The sequence below is a fragment of the Notolabrus celidotus genome, chromosome 3 (genome assembly GCF_009762535.1).
Source record: "Notolabrus celidotus isolate fNotCel1 chromosome 3, fNotCel1.pri, whole genome shotgun sequence".
NCBI classification, from domain to species: domain Eukaryota; kingdom Metazoa; phylum Chordata; class Actinopteri; order Labriformes; family Labridae; genus Notolabrus; species Notolabrus celidotus.
The window spans coordinates 31,653,393-31,672,615 of NC_048274.1; the positions used below are offsets into that span (position 1 = coordinate 31,653,393).

Below are 19,223 nucleotides of genomic sequence, written 5' to 3' on the forward strand. Positions count from 1 at the left end.
TAACACAGCCTGAGTGGCAAAGGTTTTATAGAATATGTAATGTGGGGTCAATCAATACAAATGTTTCAAGAGCCGACATGTAAAGCATAGAGGATTGAGTGACTGATGGAAATATCGCTTATCAAGCAGGCCAATAAACCATCCAAATTACTCTTGATAAAACAATGAGAGACGGGGGACTGTGCACTTAGCCTAACATTAAATAAATATTTTGTATTATTCAATTCATTTTACTGTATTCTTTAATGTTCCTATCTTTTCCCAGGGATCATAAGTCTGACTCACTGGCCTAATAGGATATTGGAAGCAAACATTATTGTGAGTTTGCTCCACACAAAGAAAGAAAGAATAATGGCACTGGAAGCACAGACACCCCCCCTCTCCTCCCCCCTCTTCCTCCATACTTTCCTCCCCTCTGATGTCGCCAGCAGGAAGTTGCTGAGCAGACATGTCACCCAGCCTAGCACAATTGAGTTTGTAATCTTTGACCCTGCAGTGGCAGAGAGTCTCTCACTCTCTGCCTCTCTGGTTCTCCCTCTCCAGGAAAGATACTTGTGGTTAAACTGCTGCTGGGTGCAGGCTTGACTGGATAAAGATCTCTTCTCCGATGAAAACACGCAGGCATGTGTGAAAAAAAAAGAAATTGCATGGACATGCCTTGGGAATGTTTGGCAAAAACATTCAGGAATCAGCCAAATGTAATGAGTGTAGTAATGCCTGTGTTCACATTTGGATGGAAACAAGTGTAAAGAATAATGATTAAATTGAGAGCTCATCCATTTCCTGATAACACCACAGCAGGAAAACACGGTCGCCCACTGACTCTCTGTAAAGTGCTTACTGACTACGACAAACAACCTTCATTCATTTCCTCATTCCAAAACAGAAAACTGGCACAGACACTGGCCTCATGAGGCGCCATTTTGGGGCATCAAAAACAAACACCAGATGTTGAGATGGGAGAGAAATGTCAAACATATTGATTCTATGCTTCATTAAAGCTTATTGTGGGGGGTTCAAGTTTGCCTTCGGCAAGATGCTTAATAGATCCCAACATTAAAATCTACAGAGGTCTTCATTTTTCTGTTTGTTACAAACACTGTTTAACACAGTCAGAGGCATTTTTATTTTAATAGAGCACCAACAGAGAACCAGGAGACCGTTCAAATAGACTAAAAACTAAAAGCCTGTCCCAGTTACATGTGCTGGGACAAAAAGCCTGTCTGCAGTGTTTTACAGACAGAATTACAAACATACCTCTTCAAAAACAGCAACAGCTAAACATACTTACACCACAAAATCACAGGCTGTTAAGTGTGGGCTCTATGGTTTCCAATCCATTGGCTTAATTTAATCCTTTTGATTCTATAGACTCTGCCCGATACTGAGAAAAACATACATTGTGATATACATTATATATAGTAATGTGATGTATATGTGTAAAAAAAAGAACATGTAACCGTATTCATGAACTGTGTAACACAGGTCAACATATACAACTAATACATGTAATGATACATATACATATATCTTCTGACAAAACAAACCCCCTTCCTCCTCTTCTTCTTCTACCACTTGGCTCCTAAATGCAGAATCTGTACACATGGGAATGTCTTCTAAAGTACATTTCAGATGCTGCATACAGGAAAACAGTGTGTTTGGAGCAAAAGGGGAAGAAAGCAACTCATCATAGTGCAATCCCAGATCTAATCAGTGATCTAACCACAATATAGCTTTAATAAATCACTGTAAATAGATGTCTACGCAGCAGAGCAAAGAATAATCCCCTCTCAGATGCTGTTTCTGGATACCAACTCTATTCTAGCTTCTGAAGTTACGAGTTTGACTGTAAACAATAGCGACCCACAGACTATGACTTCTTGGCCAGAAGTCCTGCATCGCTAACTGTTGGCTACAAAAATAAACCCAACAGATGACCATCACTCCCAGAGGCTTTATACCTGCCAGACAAGAGCCCATGGGTGTTGAGGTTGCAAATTAACTTGTGTATTCTAGGTTGATGAAATCTGCAAACTTTTTGTGCCAATCTTAGATACATGCTTCAAGTTGGTAGTGGAAGATAGGGCTGAATTTGCATGCTGGATACATACTGATGTTAACCAGGCTGGCGACACCACCTTTCCACTTTTATTCATAGCTCTGCCTTTTTTCCCGTGTACACTGTATGATGACAATACAGGCTTTATATTAGTTTATCTAAACAGCTAAAAAACAGTTACTCAGATTCGAAAGTTGGGAGCACTTCCATGCCAATTTTCATTCACACTACAGTCTTAAACTCAGCCTGCTTTACTGTTATAACACACTTTAAATTGATTATTCATTACTGGCAAAGTCAAAAACATACAGTAAGTGTTTTCCGTTGGCTTTCTTAACAGATGCATGAAATAACAGCAGCACCTGTACAAGGTCCTCTTTCCCGTAACTCTTCTGTTGGCTCTCTACCAGTCCTGCAGCACTGTTAAAGTCTACACTGTGTTGTGGTTTGTGGTTGCTTCATGTCTGTTTTCTACATATTGGTCAACGTCCCTTTTGCCCGGCTTTGTGTGTGTTATAATATCTCTCTATTTTGCTTTTCCCTCTCCTCATCTTCTCTTCTCTGCTGACGACCATGTACCTTAAGTCTTTATACTCTCCACATAAATTGGTAGTAATAATAAAAACACTCTCCATGTTATTTACCGGCGCTATCATAACACGTCTTACGATTCAGAACTAACAATTGTGGTTTAGACCAATCAGAATCAAGTATTATTACAAAGAAAGCCAGGTAACAATAGATAAGTATTTAAATCTCTGTCTAAAGATCTCAACAGAACAGTGGAGGCACGTCTCAAAGCATATTAATAGCCGCCAGGCTTAGTTCAACTACCGTACCAGTAGCTTTCAGGATTGCAGATCTACATGGTAAAAAAAAAGATGGTCCTAGAAAGAGCTACACAGCTGCACAGAAACTGCAGCAAGTGGACTTTGCTGCTGAATACAATGGAAATAATCACGCAGAGAGACGGTTAAAACTTGTGTTTCCTCTGGAAAAAAAACGTACCGCTTCGTATGAACTGGTGCAACTTATATTTTGGACTTTTACAGTAGTTGTTTTATAAATGGTATATTGCACAGAGAAGAGTTTGGGTGTTAGTTTCATGCTGAGAGCAGCTTTAATAAATATTTTTTGGTATAATTTGTTGTTCATCCATTTAAATGGTTAAATGAATATTGTAATAACAGATTAATACCACAAGACTGCTACCCTAGCTTCAATGAATTACGGCACAATAGATTTAAAAATGGGGAATAAAGAAAATAGTTGTCTACATGAGTTCATTTATTTTTGGTCCAGTATGAAAGCTGGTTATCTTTGTCACCCTCCTCTGATACAGTCAATAATATGAGTCAACGCTGGTATAAAATGAATAGCTTGCAGCCATTCTTGTTTATGTATTAAATGACTGTCACCAGAGTAATTACTACGTAATGACTTTGACTTTAACAACATTATTTCCAGTTCAGAAAAAGAGAAGAAAAAAAGCTTATAAATAAATCATGAGCTTATGAGGTCTTATTCAAAAGAGCAATGCAGCATCACGAGAAAACCCTGTTAGGCATTCAGTCTAACACTTCATACAGCTTGCTCTCCATTTACCTCTCTTTGATTCTGATTTATTTTCATCAACACCGCTGCCTTTCAAACCATCAAAGGGAGCTCTTTGAAATGACTCACATTGCTTTTATCATTGTTCCAAGTTCTGTGATCAGCATACAGCGAGAGGTACAAGCCCTATTAAAAGAGCAGAACAAAATGGAAGAGGAGTGGAGATAATAAAGGGGGCTTGACTGCAAAAACTGTGACATTCAATGAAGTGGTCTGAGCGTAGCAGTGAAATTCTAAACAGTGTAGCAGGCCATCTCAAGTCTGGCAGATGGTTTTATGTATTTTTCATGCAGTTGAAAACCTGTGACTGAGGTTTGGTTGGTTGTCATCCAGTGCCTGGGGACCCTGGGCTGAATGCATTCTACACACCACTGCAGAATCACATGATGTCTGACCTCTCTGCCATGGCAAACTGCCCAGCAAGGAAAAGGGAGGAAGGGGAGGAATGTGAGTGTGTTAGTGTGTGACTGAGGTTTTGCAGAGAGGGAGAGATAAAGAGAGAGAGAATGAAAGAAAGATGCATAGTGGCGTGAAAGTGTGCACGTCTGTTCACTGAGCATGATCTGAATTCTCCACATCCACGTATAGCTTCACAGCCCTGACCTGTAAAACATCCTGTCAGGGAGAAAGTGGGGGAAAATTGTGAAGATGGAATGATGGAGGGGGAGGGGTGCAGGAAGAGAGGGGAGCAGCCACTGTTGAAGATTCACGCAATGCCACAGAGAAAAAGGGAGAAGAAAAAAATAGCTTTGCCTGACTTACCTTCCTTTGGAATGTTTCCAATATATACTTTGAGAGTGTGTGTGTGTGTGTGTGTGTGTGTGTGTGTGTGTGTGTGTGTGTGTGTGGCATGCTGGCAGGAAGGCTTTCAGCATATAAATATCACATTACCACACAAGGAAACGCAGGCATCAGTCCGAGCTTCCAGCCGGCCTAACAAGCACAGGAGCTCCACTCTGGAGGTCAAAGGGAGAGCGCGCTCAAATGGAATTCCACAGAAACCGGCTCTTCTTTTAACAGATAAGTGGCTCAGGTTGTAACTATGTAATGCGGTGAGCCAATAGTTTCAGTCATCTGACATGAGCTGGTGTGCAAACTTATATTGAGATGAGTACATTCTGCCATGACTGAGTTAAATATTCAGTTACAGTGAAGCTGAAGTCACACTGAACAACTGAATAAAGGACGATTTTAAGAAGTAGGATGTTAGAAAGATAAAAGTACGAATATATTGACACGTTGTCAGAGATAATAGAAACGGCAGATACAGAGCAAACACTCACTCATGATGTTAATAAAAAATAACCCTTCAATCTGTTCAGTTTGGACTGGAAGTGAAACTTCAACTAACAAATTCACTTTTAAATCATAGCAAAATACACAAACCAAACAATACAATATTTTGGTTATTAGGTCAGTGTCCAAGATTGATTCAAATTTTTCAGATGACTGCATGGTACTTACAATGAGCCTCACCTTTGGGTATCTATGTTTTTAATTTTTGGTAACTAAAACACAAATTACAGATTGAATCTAATTTACGGTCCTCGGATGGTGTTCCCCTTCAGTCAAGTCCCGAACAATCTTCAACTCACACTTATATATCTATTAGCGAGTCACACTATATGTGATACTATGGGATGTAAGCCTCTAAGAATGGATGCTAACTTTTCAATTATTCTAGAGTCGCGTTTAACAAATTCCAGCCCAAACTTATTTTTCCGTGCAGCATTTATATCTGCAACATAAACACTGTGACTGGTCCATTACGTCTCTTGGTGTAACCTGTTCATATGTCTCAAGTAGGTCTCAGTTCAATCGAGACAGATTATTATACAGTGGCTTCACTCTGGCTTACATCAGCTGTATAAGCCCAAAATAACTCCCTATTCGCTTATTTAACTTTAGTTTGATGATACAACAACATCATGATAACTATATGTAAAAAACAAAAATGCAAGCTTTGTCGGGTCTGTACTCAAGAGGAGAAGAAAACAACTTCTAAAATGCTTGTTTGTTGAATGGAGGTTGGATGGATCCTTTCTGATGCATTCCAGGAAGTAGGAAAACGAACTGCTGGTGGGCTTATGCAACACACAGCCGTAAGATTTGTGTCTCAAGTTGAAGTTTTTAATCAAGAACAGTTTGTTGGCTTCACATAAAGAAATCATCATCAGATTACTGCTGATGGGAGGCAGGATGTCATCACAGCTATATGTATTCAGTCTGCTTTTGCTCTCCACACAGACTGTTTATCCCTCATACATCAAAGCCTGCCGACATGTGATTGGTCAATACTACTCGGGACTACAAATGTACAACAGACCCCGAGTATAGATTCTATAGACCCTATCAACACTATAGATTCTACATTTCTATTAAGAATCTCAATGCACAATACATTGTTGGATATATAATGTTTGTATATGAACTGCTACATACTCTGTATGCAGACGATACTCTTACAAGACTGTTTGCTAAAAATGCAATCGATACTGTCATAAACATACACTATGCAGATGATACTGTTAGATATAATGTCTGCAGGCTGTATAGTCTCATACATGAACTTTTTGGCATAGCACTATTACAAATATATACTGTATGCAGATGATACTGTTAAATACATGTACTTATATAGCTAATGTAACAGATAAATACTGCTCACAGGAAATGTTATCACGTTTGAGCAGACAAAGCTGTTATATGATGAGTACATAGACTATAAACAATGGACGTAGTATTCGTGATGTCACCCATCGGTTCCTGAGCGCTGTTTTGAAGCCAATAGTCGGCAGGAGCCATATTGGAAATGCTGAACTCAACCTAACTTAGTGTGAGGTAAAGAGGCAGGGTTTGAGCCTCCTAGCCAACAGCTATGTTTTCCTGCCTGTCAGTCAAGCCAGTCATGTCCTTATTTGGGCAAAAACTCTTATTCTTTATATCTTCTGAACTGTCGCGTTTGAAAAAAAATCGTCCCCCCAGTAAATATGTGTTGATGGAGAAATTAGCTACGTAGACCCAAGCCGTTTTTTGAACCAGACTGTAAACATGTTTATTTCTGCTGTAAAGATCGTCTTTTTTGAATGGGTGTGTATGTGGCTTCTGGTGTTTCTGCAGCCAGCCTCAAGCAAACGCTTGATGAATTGCAGTTTATAACACTCCGCATGGGCTTCATATTTTGAGGCTGGAGGTTGCCGCTTGGATGAGTACATAAACATGGGAGCAAGAACCAATCTTAAAATAGAATGAAAATATTAAAAATGTGTTTCCCTTTTAATTTAACGGCATACAAAGTCATACAAGTTCATACAAGACATCAATATGACTTTGCCGTGGCAGAAATGTTGACCCATCATAGTAGAAAAAGTACAGGTGTAGCTAATAACATAATCTGCTTTACTAAAGTGTCCTGGTAAGCCATGACAGTGTGACATTGAGCCGGCATATACTGTATAATACCACGACCCCCAAAAGTGATAAAGTTACATAGGATTCAGCCTATTCGTGTCATTATTTATACCTTCACTTCTCCTCAATAACATGTCACAACACCTTCAGTGAAAAGTGTGTTATGTTCATCTCTTTTTAACGTTTTCATTTGGAGAACCACCTGCAAGGGTCCACTAAAAACCCATCTGATGGGGGGGGGAGGCTGCAGTGTACAAGTCTTTCACAGACCTGACTTTCATTAAATATGCTAATCTGTGAAAAAATGGTTACCACACACTGAGTTACTATGGAAAAACCTCTGCGAATATTGAAACACCCAGAGTATATTACTGTGTCAACATTGCATCTAAAGGGTTATTGATTCGATAATACATGGACAAGTTACATAAACACATAGTCAGACAAAGCCCACCTTGCCCTCTTGCTCTCATTGTTATTTCATATGAATCAATACAGCCATAACAAGTCAAAGGTTTTGCTCTCTACGTGCCTCTCCAAAAAACTACACCGCTCTGACTTGCATTTACTAAGCCATGTCGCTCTGCAGGCTGGTGACATTGTGTTTGGAAAAGAGAAATAAATTAGACCCTATTAGGAATGTGGATTGATCCAATCAATTTTGTCACCACAGGAGTAAGTTGATGGTGCGATTCAAGCTCTGTGTGGGGTGTGATGTGCCTTTGCTTGTGCTCTGAACCAGTTTCAAGGTTGAGTATCAGTCTCTGTAGATAAATATGACACCAAAACACAGTCATGTTGTTTGACTCTATTTTGAACATTGTGAAAATATTGCACAGGGGAATGTAATTTGTATGTGTGACATAAACTATCTGCAGCCTGACTTTCTGTAAACCTGCTTTGTTTGGCTGAAGCTGTCTCCTCATCCTTTTTAATTATCCCATTCGGCCTCTTCCAGCAAAATCATTACCATTTTCACTGTGTTTGGACTATCTTTTCCCAACCCCCCCCCTGTGCTCTCCGCAGTAGGGAAGGTCAGGCATACATATCCACCCATTGCTGAGTGAGCACTGGGGGGGTCGAGGTGGAGAGACACAGCACAGATCATAATGGCTGGCCAATTATCAGTAGTAAGGGGGGCCAGGGTGTTGGGTGGAGTGAGAGATTATGGGGGGGAATGGATCAATACACCAGTCAATTTCTAATGAGGGAAAGAATTGGTCCAACTCAAGCAGATGGAAATCCTGTTCTGCCTGGGGTGGTCTCTCTGCACTGTCTGTCAGCAGGGAATCTGTTCTCAACGCTGCGTAGTACAACAGCGCCCCAATAGGGGAGTGACTGCCATCACAGTGGTTCAGCTAAAGTCAAGTATTTACAACATCTACTGCAATTTTTGTTGTATTTATTTACGGTGTTTTTCTTTCATGGACATCTGATCTACCTACAAACCACTTTCTCAAAATAATCAAACATCACTAAGAGCAGATTTAGGAGAGCCTCAGGAATAATGGCTGTCTGTCCTTCACCACCCCCCTCTCTTAACCACCCACAACTGCCAGCACACAGGACAGTAAATCCTACACCTCACCCACTCTCCCGGCCAAGTAGCTCAGCTGTGCGCTGCTATGCACGAGCACAACATGCACTCTTCTGCATACATGAAAAGAAGAAAGCTTGCACTGCTAAAGGCGAAACAGCTAGTAGTCTCTGCTTTCTCCAAAATGGTGACTAGAATAAGTAGCTGTTCAGCCCCATCATTAGGCCTTCGGTGCTGTTGTTCCTCTCTGGTTGCTTCACTATTTTCTACATCTGCCTTTCCTTTTTTTCTAAGGGGCCTTCTGTGGGGTGGGGGTGTTATTTATGGCTGCTCTGTGCAAGTGGACAGACACACACATACACACACACACACACACCCTTTCACAGGATGAAAGGGCAGTCACACTGCCTGCAAACATGATTTTACAGCCCTGGGTGGAATGAGTGGTGGAGTAGAGAATGAGGACAGAGTACAAAAGGGGAAAGCCCTTAGATTTACAGGTCCCAGCAGTCAGAATGCAAACTATGGAGCAGCACACATTACTGAAGTTGATTTTTTTTTTCAACAAAACACAGGGATCCACACAAATAAGACAAATGTCTTCATAAAGGATGAAACGTGTGTTTATACGTGTGCACAGATGCATGCAAACACAAGTTCAACACCCTCAGAGGAGATCATTGCATTTCCATGTGTCTTTTCCTGTTTAAACAGATGACAGATGAAACAGATGACTTTTTTAGTTTTCAAATGTGGTTGGTTTCAAAATATCATCAAAGTTGACGCATGAGCATGTGTGTGCATGTGTATGAGGGCTTGTAGCTTTGCTATGTTAGGGCATGCTAGTGCAATGTATAACAATTTACACATTTCCCTGCTTAAAATGTTTCACTGAAGGCTATCCGTATGCATGTATCAGTTTTTGCATGCTGGGATAGCTATTTGAGTCAGGTAGTTATTTACTGACAACATATGAAAGGATAAGAACACCTTATCACATATGAATGTGTATTTGATCATGGACACTTCTGATGGAAAATTGACTACACGATTTCCCATTTTAACCAGATTAGGCCAAACCCGCCAGTGATATGTTGTGTCTAAGCTGTAGCACAGCCAGCCACCATTAGCCACAGCTGTAGCTCCGGTTAACGAACACTGACAAAATGTTATAATACTCCACTACTAGGATGTAAACAAGCACAGATGGCATCATTAAACTGGCATAAAACCAGTCAACCAGACCAATGCGTTACCAGCAGAGGCATGTGGACGTTCACCTGCTAGGAGGAACAATGGTGGTGCTAGCTCTGCTGATGTTAGCCATGCTTGGTAAAACCAATTTAACCTTTTTTACCCACACGTGCTGTGATCCCATTTTTAGCTGTGAAATTGTGTTCAATTCTGACTGTTCCTAAGTGTTTTCTTACCTTTAACTAGTTGTTTAGTTGGAATTTAAATTTAAACTTAAATAATTAGGAAACTAATTGCTTCAGAGCATCCCTCGTTGATGCCATTGAAGACATTTGTATGATAATTAACTCAGTAACAAAAGATAGTTTATATTTGTAAATCTGCACAGTGCTCTGTCATTTTCAATAATTGTCTTTGAAAAATGTAATGTTCAAAAAAAATAAAATAAAGACTTTTACAGTTGACCAGAGCCCAACTGACTTCTTTCAGCTTCTTATTTGGGTCCAAAGCAGCCAAATGAATCAGCGAAAGCTTAGAGAGCCATATTTCAGAGGCTGTTAATTTAAGAACAAGTGCCCAATGACTATTGATTTTCTTGTGAACAACAAAACACTGAATAGTTTCAGCTCAGAATAACAAACATGTAATAAAAAGGAAAAGAGGGGAGCAGACTTGTGAACCTCAGACAAAGCTGTCTTTTCCAGAGCCAGAGGCAAAACAGTCCAGTCGAGGATGGCAATGTCATTACGTCTAAATGTGTTCCATTGACGGAGAATGGGAGAGTGACTCTGTATAAACATGATGACTTAATGGAGAGCGGGGAGTATTTTCCAGTTAATACTTATTAAAACAGCAATTAATTAAAGTAATTTGGGTGTAAAAGCTCAAGTTAACTTTTTACGAGTCCAAAAACGTAACACTGCCAATAGAACAGCTCCAAGCTTTGCCACATAGCACATAAAGTAAAGCAAGAGCCCTTGTAACATATTCAAGTGGATTTCCCCTTTCCCCACACTTAACGTGAAATTAAAGAAATCAAAAATAGAAGCATTGAGTGTAGCAACTCTATCTTATTAATGGGAGAGTGAGCCCTGTCTGTCATCTGTAGCTTTAAGACAAAATGACTGATAGAACTTTGTGCTGCATAAACATAAAAGGCTGTTGGAAATGTAATGTGTGTGTCATCATTTTGCTGGGAGGTACTGGTATAATGAAAGCCTGGATTTATATTCCAGTGGTTTGTTCTGTGGTGCATACTGTCTCCAGTGGATGACACTGCAAAGGAAGAGGAAGTTACTTGAGAAAAAGGGGCATTCTGACCTCTGCTGGTAGAAAATGACATTACAGCCTCTTGTCACATAGGACTGAATATGCAAGATCAAAAACAGCATCACCTAGAAATGATTTAATAGAACAAAGTAATGGCTAATATAACTTTAGCTTAGTTTCAAGTAGCAAAAAAAGAGAGAGGAGGCCAACAGAAGAAGGATCAGGATAACAAGAGCTCCAGCAGTCAAGAGAAAAAACCCTGCAGCAAAAAACAACTTCAAACAGTCCATCAATCAAAATCAGATCACCTTCTGCACCTAACTGTGTTTGATCACACAGCAGCCAAACACTGACCAACAATGACCAAAAAAAATGAGACCCTGAAAGCAGATTTGTGTGGAATCCCTGTCTCTAGATCACTTCCCTTTGTACAATCCAGCTATAACCACACTTTTATTGATATTTGATAAAATATTGATAATTTTTAAAGGTCTTTATGATACAGCACCATGGCCTTATTTGAGATCTGAATTGTTTCCCACATCTCTGATTTGTTTGTCAATTCAGTTAAGATGTTTATGTCTGAATTTGTAATTTTAATACTAATTCTGATATGTTCCACTTACTTGTTCTCTAAACTGCTCCTGAGACAGACAGTCGGTCACATTGACACAGCCCAACAGGCAGCCAGTGGGGTAATCCTTAGGGAACCTGGGCTCTGCAGAATAAAAGGATAGTTGAAGACTCAACCATACAAAATAAAAACAGATGTCATCTAAAACTATGAAGTTATGTTTTTTAAGATTTGTTCATTGCAGTGTTAATTGTGTCAACAGAAATATTGACCATAGGCATTGATGTACTTGTTTTTTGGGACTAAATAGGGATGATAATGTAAAAAAACCACTCCATATTGGAAAGATGCCTTAGGAATAGTAAAATAACTCTCTAATATCAATATTCCCATAACTCCTGTTAGCGATTAGCATCATTGAATTTAACCGAGGCGAGCTACTACTACTCTACGGCAAACATCTACCCACTCCTTCTGAAATACAATTCATGGCTTTGTAACACTCATGTACAGATTTTGTGTCATTCAGCAAACATTAAATATAATTTGGTGAAATGTAGCTCCATGTAGTGAAGACAGAATTTGTGTAGTTGAAATGTGAACTATTGCACATTTTCTAACATTTTTTATACATTCATTTCATTCAAAATGTCATTTATTTTTTTATATGACAAGGAAAAAGTATAAGGTAAAAATGTATTTTCAGCCAAGATGACTAGTAGGGTAGTCTTTCTTCCCATGGAATATTTTACAACCAGGACACCTATCTAACTTTCTAAAAACAGACTATATTACCCCAGAACTCTTGGTAGAAATGCACCTATGTTTACCTTTCTTGTAGATGTGGCGGTACATGGCTTCCACCTCAGCGATCTCCTGAGGGGTGGGCTTTTTAGCTGCAGCAGCGATCCAAAGGCGACCCCGGTGAGATGTGTACCAAGTTCTGCCTTCAACCCTACACACACAGACGTGGATATAAAAATCCGCGTTAGCTCTGCTACATCACGTTGACATGACTGGATTCACAAGTTGGTGCCATTGGTTTATCTTCTAAGCTCCTTTGGGAGTTTGTTTACTCGTTACCTCTTGATGCCTTTGATCAGCAGTGTAGCCCATGGTTGGTGCATGCTAAGGCACCAGCCTCCGTCAGACATCTCCTGCAGCTCTTTGTCTTGGAGCCGAAGCTTGGATCGCTCTTCTGTTCCTTTGCCTTTCGATGAATTCTTTGCCTGCTCCACATTTCTCTTGCTGACTTCTCTACCTCCAACATCCACCCACTAGAAAGTACAGGCATTGTCATGATCATCATTTCTAGAATTTATATAAATAGCTATAGTAATTTCATCATGTAACAAAGTACTATGCTAACTCATGGTACAAATATACCACAAGCTAAAGAAATTGTTACATTCAATGTATATGTAAAGGATAACCAACCTCTGGTGCAGACTGCATTATGTTGGGGTTGACCAACTCTCCGAGTGTTTGCATTCCACCTTTTCTTTCGGAATACGATGGTGAGTTTGACATGGAGTCCTGGCTCATACCTTTGAGGGTCTCATCCAACCTGCAAATTATGCAAAAGAGAGACCCGTTTTGCATGACTACACATAAACATCATACAAGGATAAATATCTGAACTTGCAGCCTAGAATCATGTGGAATCAGATTATCTCACTTGTTGTAGTAGTCATTCAGGTTGTTTCCCTCATCCACCACTTGTCTACCCGCAAAGTCCAAGGTGATCTTTCTGTCCTTACGAGAGGCATGGCGAAGTTCTCTCAGCTCCTCTTCTTTTTTCTTCAGCTTTTCTCGCTCACCGGGCGACAACCACTGATTGGATTCAGTGGCAAAGTAGTCAGATTCATCATCCAAAACCTGAGTTCTCCTGACACTGGAGGTGAAAAGGGCAGTGGTAAGAAATTTCACCAAGGATCAAGATTTGCTTCTCCTGTGATCAAGATTCTGAGTCAAAGTGTTTATTGATACCTGTTTCTGTCATATTCCAGCAGCTTTTCTTTGTGCAAGACAGCCTTCTCCAACCCAGCCTTCATTATGGCCTCTTGGTGTGGGAGATAATCTCTTTCTCCTGCATCTGTAACCAAGATACAAACAGAATGATATGTATCAATCATTACTGATATGTATCACCCCATTAGTTTTGATTGTAGTGATCATTTTCTACAAAGTTTTCCCTCTCACCTCCCATGAGCTTCTTTCTTAGTTTCTGGCTTTTGTTGGAGTCTCGCTGCAGGATCTCCTGCTCCTCTCTGGTGCAAACCTGAAACATAATAGTAGAGTGAGTAATTAATATGAAACCACATATAATGTCTGTCAACATCACAAGAAGGTTGACACAAAAAATGTCAACAAAGGATTTAAAAGACTTGCATACCAGGCTTCCACAGAAGAGGCATGGCCCTGAGCCCTCTTGCTCACACACAATGCGACCGCAGCTGATGCAGTTGTTGATAAGTTTGTGCTTTTGAGCAAGGCACTCACAGGCATGTCGACCCGGGAGTAAGACAGCCAGCCGGTCCTGCCCATCCTTATTATAGAGACTAACAAACTTATTTTTCTTCTTTGATGAGGAATTACCACTGCTTTCTTGGGCCTAAAGAAACATGACAAGATAAAATCAAATCAGCGAGGAAAGAAATATGGGACACGTGACAAATATACTAAACATTGACATGATCAGATCATGGAAATTACCTTCATGAAGAAAGTCACAAGAGAATACATGTTTGGACTTACCCTCATCAGATCCATGGGGGTTTTGACTGCCTCTGGTTCAGGTTCTGTTTGGCTCACAGCCATCACCTCCTGTTTATTACGGCCTTTGCGTTTAGTCTTCTTCTGGGTATCTTTGGTCATGTCTTGTGAATCTAAAAAAGGGGTGCAATTATCATCACCTATTGTTCTTAATAGCAAATTTAAGAGAAATTATCATTCAATCTGAAGCCATTTGATGACAATATCAGATGTTATTTCTCGCCCTTGTAGCTTGAAAAGTAGTTTCATAGCAAGTTTTTAACGGTTTAGAGGAATATAAGTAAGTCCTAACAATATGAGTAAGAGCATTAAAAATGTAGTGGCATACCTGGTGATGCAACTAATTCCTTGCGAAGAAAAAGCCCTGAGGTGTCTGAGCCCTGTTTCTGAGTCTTCTTCCATCTGCTGACAAGCTCATCTATAAAGAGCCCTTTTCTCCCATCGGTGCCCTGCAGGAGGTCTCCCACATACTCCTCGATCTCTTCAGCTTTTTCGATGGAAAGAATGTATCTATAGAGCAGAAAACAATAAAGACATGAGACAATAATATGTACTGCTTGGCTAGAACTGAGAGGCTTCCTACAAGGACTTTGGTTAGCCTCAGTTTCTCGATTAACATTCAAGAGATGTTCTTGCATTCATTGGTTTACTGCTTCTGAATTTATAAAGGTTTCAAGACATTTTAATAGACCTACGTATTTATACAAAGACAGGAAATTAGCACCAGCTAAATGCTTGTTAAAAATGACAATGGCTGGTACAATTCAAACACAAAATAATGATTTAGAATTTAGCTGCTGTTTATGTTGAACATGTATTTAATTTGCAGGCTAAATTTATATTGTGTTAGTTATTTTCCCATCCTTATCTGTTGTTTCTTTCATCCCCCTAAGTCAGGCATGTCCAAAGTACGGCCCGGGGGCCATTTGCGGCCCAAGGTCCATTTATTTATGGCCCCAAGCTTCCATCTTAAATTGTGTTATTAATAGCAAAGAAATTAATCACCTTCTGAATTATGTGTACATTTGCAGTTTCTTTCAAGCGCAAAAACAAAACTAAAGTCAATCCAGAAACGTCTCAATAAGCTTCATATGGGACACTGGGAATTCTGCAAGACGGCAATAAAGAAGAAACACAAGAACTCTTAAAGCTAACAGGTTTTCAAACTTAAGTTTTTATCATGATGTGAAAATGTTCTTGATGAACACAAAAGGTCAGAAGACACAAAAGAGGACACAAGACAAGATCAAAATTATGAAATTGTACAGAAAAGGCAAAATTTGGTGCATAAAAAATTTCAGAAGCCAGGAAAATAATTATTTTGTTCTTAAAATGTTGTCTGCTAGATGAAGATAACGTTTGCTAATGTTTACATGGTTTGTGGAGAACTGAGGACTTCCTAGTTACTGTTTTATTGTTAAAAAATGTTTTTAAATAATTGTTATTAAATAGATATTTCATATATAACTTCTAGGATTCCAAAGTCTCAGTAGGAGCCACTGGCCCTAACGTATTCTGACAACATCATATGTGGCCCTCTTTGAAAAAAGTTTGGACACCCCTGCCCTAAGTACTTATTTGCAGACTATTTTTTACATTTGTGCTCAAAGTGTCCTTGTACTTCTAATAATCTGCAATCAAAACACTCTTAACAACAGTTATACATAACACATATTTAAGAAGTAGGAACACATAGGCATTTGTTGTATGTTTCATGTCCTGTATTCAGCTCCTGTAGATCATTTAGAACATTAAAAACAAATTGCTTTTTCCAGCCTGTTGACTTTTCTGTATCAATACTCAGAAGTGATCAGGGCATAGTCTCATAAGTCATTATCAAGGTTGATGTACAAAACGTCATCTGATTTTCATGGTATATAAAGGGCCTATACAAAGTTCCATCAATCTGTGCCACACCGAAAAGTATATTACAGGACATCAGAGTCAGAGTAGTTTAGAAATAAAAACACTGGCTAACCATTAACTTATAATAAGATAATATACCTGATAAACCATCTACCTGCTACTATGACTGCCGAACTGTGAAACGTATTCAGCCAGCTTGAAAAACGAAAAACAGCTAAATAAACACACATAAATGACAAAACTATATTGTATATATTTACACTATTACAGTGTCAAACCATAACGTGTCACAGAACAGAACATCATTTTCAACCAAGCTAGCTGTGTAACCTCGTAGACTCGCGTTAGCTTGCTGTACGTCAGCATTAAACAAACTCAGGGGAAACATTTCTTACTGGACAATGTCTTCACATGCTTCCAACCCGAACTTGTGGTTTAGCTGGTCCACACACCACTGCAGCAAAGCTTCAGACATTTTACCGATTTAAACACTTTAAATTCAGAGCTCAAATCAAAGGTACCTGCGTCGTGTCAACTAACACTGAGTGGATGTGTTTCTACCCGGTGGAATAATAATGACGCACACAGATAGTGACGCAGTTGAGAATATCATCCTGAATAAACTCGGGTTGTGGATAGAGGTTCCGCACTAAACCTCGTATGATTTTAAGACAGCTCATATTAAAATGAAATTAGTTGGTTGTTTTTTCCATTGCTCTTTTCTATTAGAATCAGTTTTTATCAGGCTTATACAGAATGTTACTGGTGCAGGTGAAAATAGCTGCGTCTGTTAGGATCAGTCACTAGATGGCGGCTTTGTAAAGCAAGGGCATTCTGTTCTCTTGAGACAAAATCTGAGATTTTTAACATGTAGTGGTAGAGGGAGTTTTACTACTCTATCTACTAAAACAACATCAATATTGTAATTTCATGATGATGTAGTTGTGATGGGGTACTTATTTCTACCTGTGCTTACTAAGTAAATGATCTGAATAGCAATGTCTGCTTACTACAAACTCTTGAATTTAATACATTTGTAATTAAGATACAAACTTTCATGCTGAGGTGTTGTTATTAATTTGTCAGAACACAAATGTAAAATTGTATACTTTTTGTTTACCAGACAAGTCACAAAAGCTGAAAATGTCCCTTCACAGATACCCTTTGTCAATAATGATATTGTATCTATGAGATCAAAAGTTATTTCTAAATTATTTTTTGTTCTATATTTCTTAAACTGTGTTGGTGAAATCAAAATAATCCAGTAGGATTGTCTGGTGAAAGACAAACCATAAACACAAACATTTATGAAGTATAAGCAACAACTTTCTTGTAATTTTTTGTAAGTCTAACAAAACAAGATACCAGCTAGGTGGTGACTCATCCACCACACAACTCTAATTCTAGAGAATTTGTGCATTATCCACCCATAATGGTTTTTGGCGTCTGATGTCATAAAATCCATTCTGTTTTTGTTTTCTGTTTCAATTTGCACCGACTCGCGTAAAGGGTTGAGGTTTATTCTTTTTATGGACATGTGCATGGAGCACAATACATTTCTACCTGTGCACGAAAAGAAGTCCATTTAGGGCTGTAAGAAAAGAGTCTCATCATGTTTATTTCCCTTTGAAATAGAAAAAGGACATTTATTTGTGAAAGAAATGTTACATAACAGAAACAAAACATGCGCATTTAAAATTAAAAGACTACATTCACATTAATTCTCTCATTATCACATTGTGTTACGATAAAGTAAGTGAGAAACATTTAGTACGATCCTTCAGTAAGAACATTAGTAAACTGAGGTGTTTGGTTATGCTTCTAATTAAAATCAATATTATTGTTTCAATAAATGGGTCATTCACATCGCATAGCTGTTCAATAAATGAGTATTTATGTGATACAACAAATACATTCCAATACAAGATACTACTGCTGTTATGTTTTGTATATGGAACATCGATTTATAGTAATGAATAATCGTACACTTGTAACATCACATAACAAACCACATTTGCATTCTTTGTTGGATAGATATGAAGCCACTCTAATGCTGTGTTGTGTTAATAATTAGTTGTTTTATACTCTTAATTGTTTTAGATGTTTTCCTCTATTATTCCATTGGATTGTACATCATAAAAAACTGAGGCTGGTGACTTCCCCACCTTTAAAAGACATACTTTTGTCATTTGTCACATGTTTTGACTTGGTTAAAAATGTGGTGCTATCTAAGGACCTTCCTTGCAGGCTGAACTGTGTCCAAATAACCAAACTATGTGTTTGTAAGGAGTTGAAATTTAAGAGAGGGGTAGAAGCTTTTAATTTTGTTAAGGGCTCTTTTTTTCTTGATCTAGGGTCTCAGTTAAAAAAGTCTTTGGAAATGGCCTCTACAAAGTTGGGTGCTGACATTAGGATCCCAAGGGTGCAAAGGATAGTGAAGAGAGAAAAAGCCATGAGACAAAGCCTGTCAATAACAGACGCTGCAAACTTCCACTCGTTGCACACAGACTCATCCTCGTCTTGGTTACGGAAGCGTTTGGCAATAAAGCGCACCTCATCCAGGATCTTGGCCAGCTCTGGTTCCAGACTGCCCACTGAAGAGGCGTGTGCTGTGGGGAGAAGCATCTCCTCCTCACCCGCCCGAGTGACCAGCCGTCCGCAGAGGACCCCAGAGTCAGGAGAGGTGGTGGCTGTGGAGTAAGGAACGCTCTCCAGGCCACGGAGGCCGACGTACAGCATGTTGCCATTGTTGGCCTGGGAGGTTGAGGCGCTGGCATTGAGGTCTACGCTGGTCAGGCTGCTCCGTGTTGCCTTGTTGTGACAGGCTGGACGCACCCGATCTTCACCTGGGCGCTTCATGCGCAGGAACCAGGCACACCAGTCCAGTAAGAACACACGGGTCTGTGAGATTGGACAAAAATAAC

At 39.4% G+C, this 19,223-nt stretch overlaps 2 protein-coding genes across 4 annotated transcripts in view; both read right to left on the minus strand.

Moving 5' to 3' along the window:
- Nucleotides 1-16,909, minus strand: part of trip4 (thyroid hormone receptor interactor 4) — a 98,857-nt gene extending 81,948 nt beyond the window's left edge. Inside the window, exons 1-12 of one of the 3 annotated variants that reach the window (XM_034680937.1) lie at nt 16,695-16,878; nt 14,762-14,943; nt 14,416-14,546; nt 14,054-14,272; nt 13,861-13,939; nt 13,648-13,753; nt 13,337-13,552; nt 13,096-13,225; nt 12,742-12,935; nt 12,489-12,613; nt 11,711-11,802; nt 9,223-11,090 (exon numbers count right to left, since the gene is read on the minus strand). In XM_034680937.1, the coding sequence (XP_034536828.1) occupies nt 11,040-11,090; nt 11,711-11,802; nt 12,489-12,613; nt 12,742-12,935; nt 13,096-13,225; nt 13,337-13,552; nt 13,648-13,753; nt 13,861-13,939; nt 14,054-14,272; nt 14,416-14,546; nt 14,762-14,943; nt 16,695-16,774 (1,605 nt within the window). In that variant the 5' untranslated portion in view covers nt 16,775-16,878 and the 3' untranslated portion in view covers nt 9,223-11,039. Of the gene's footprint in view, nt 1-9,222; nt 11,091-11,710; nt 11,803-12,488; nt 12,614-12,741; nt 12,936-13,095; nt 13,226-13,336; nt 13,553-13,647; nt 13,754-13,860; nt 13,940-14,053; nt 14,273-14,415; nt 14,547-14,761; nt 14,944-16,694 lie in introns of those variants that run through there. The other 2 variants (XM_034680938.1, XM_034680936.1) reach the window with 2 other exon arrangements.
- A 1,000-nt stretch (nt 16,910-17,909) lies between these two features.
- chrna7a (cholinergic receptor, nicotinic, alpha 7a (neuronal)) overlaps nt 17,910-19,223 on the minus strand; it is a 28,706-nt gene continuing 27,392 nt past the window's right edge. The window contains exon 10 of the mRNA XM_034678851.1: nt 17,910-19,200. Within this exon, the coding sequence (XP_034534742.1) occupies nt 18,658-19,200 (543 nt within the window). The 3' untranslated portion in view covers nt 17,910-18,657. The remainder of the gene's footprint in view (nt 19,201-19,223) is intronic.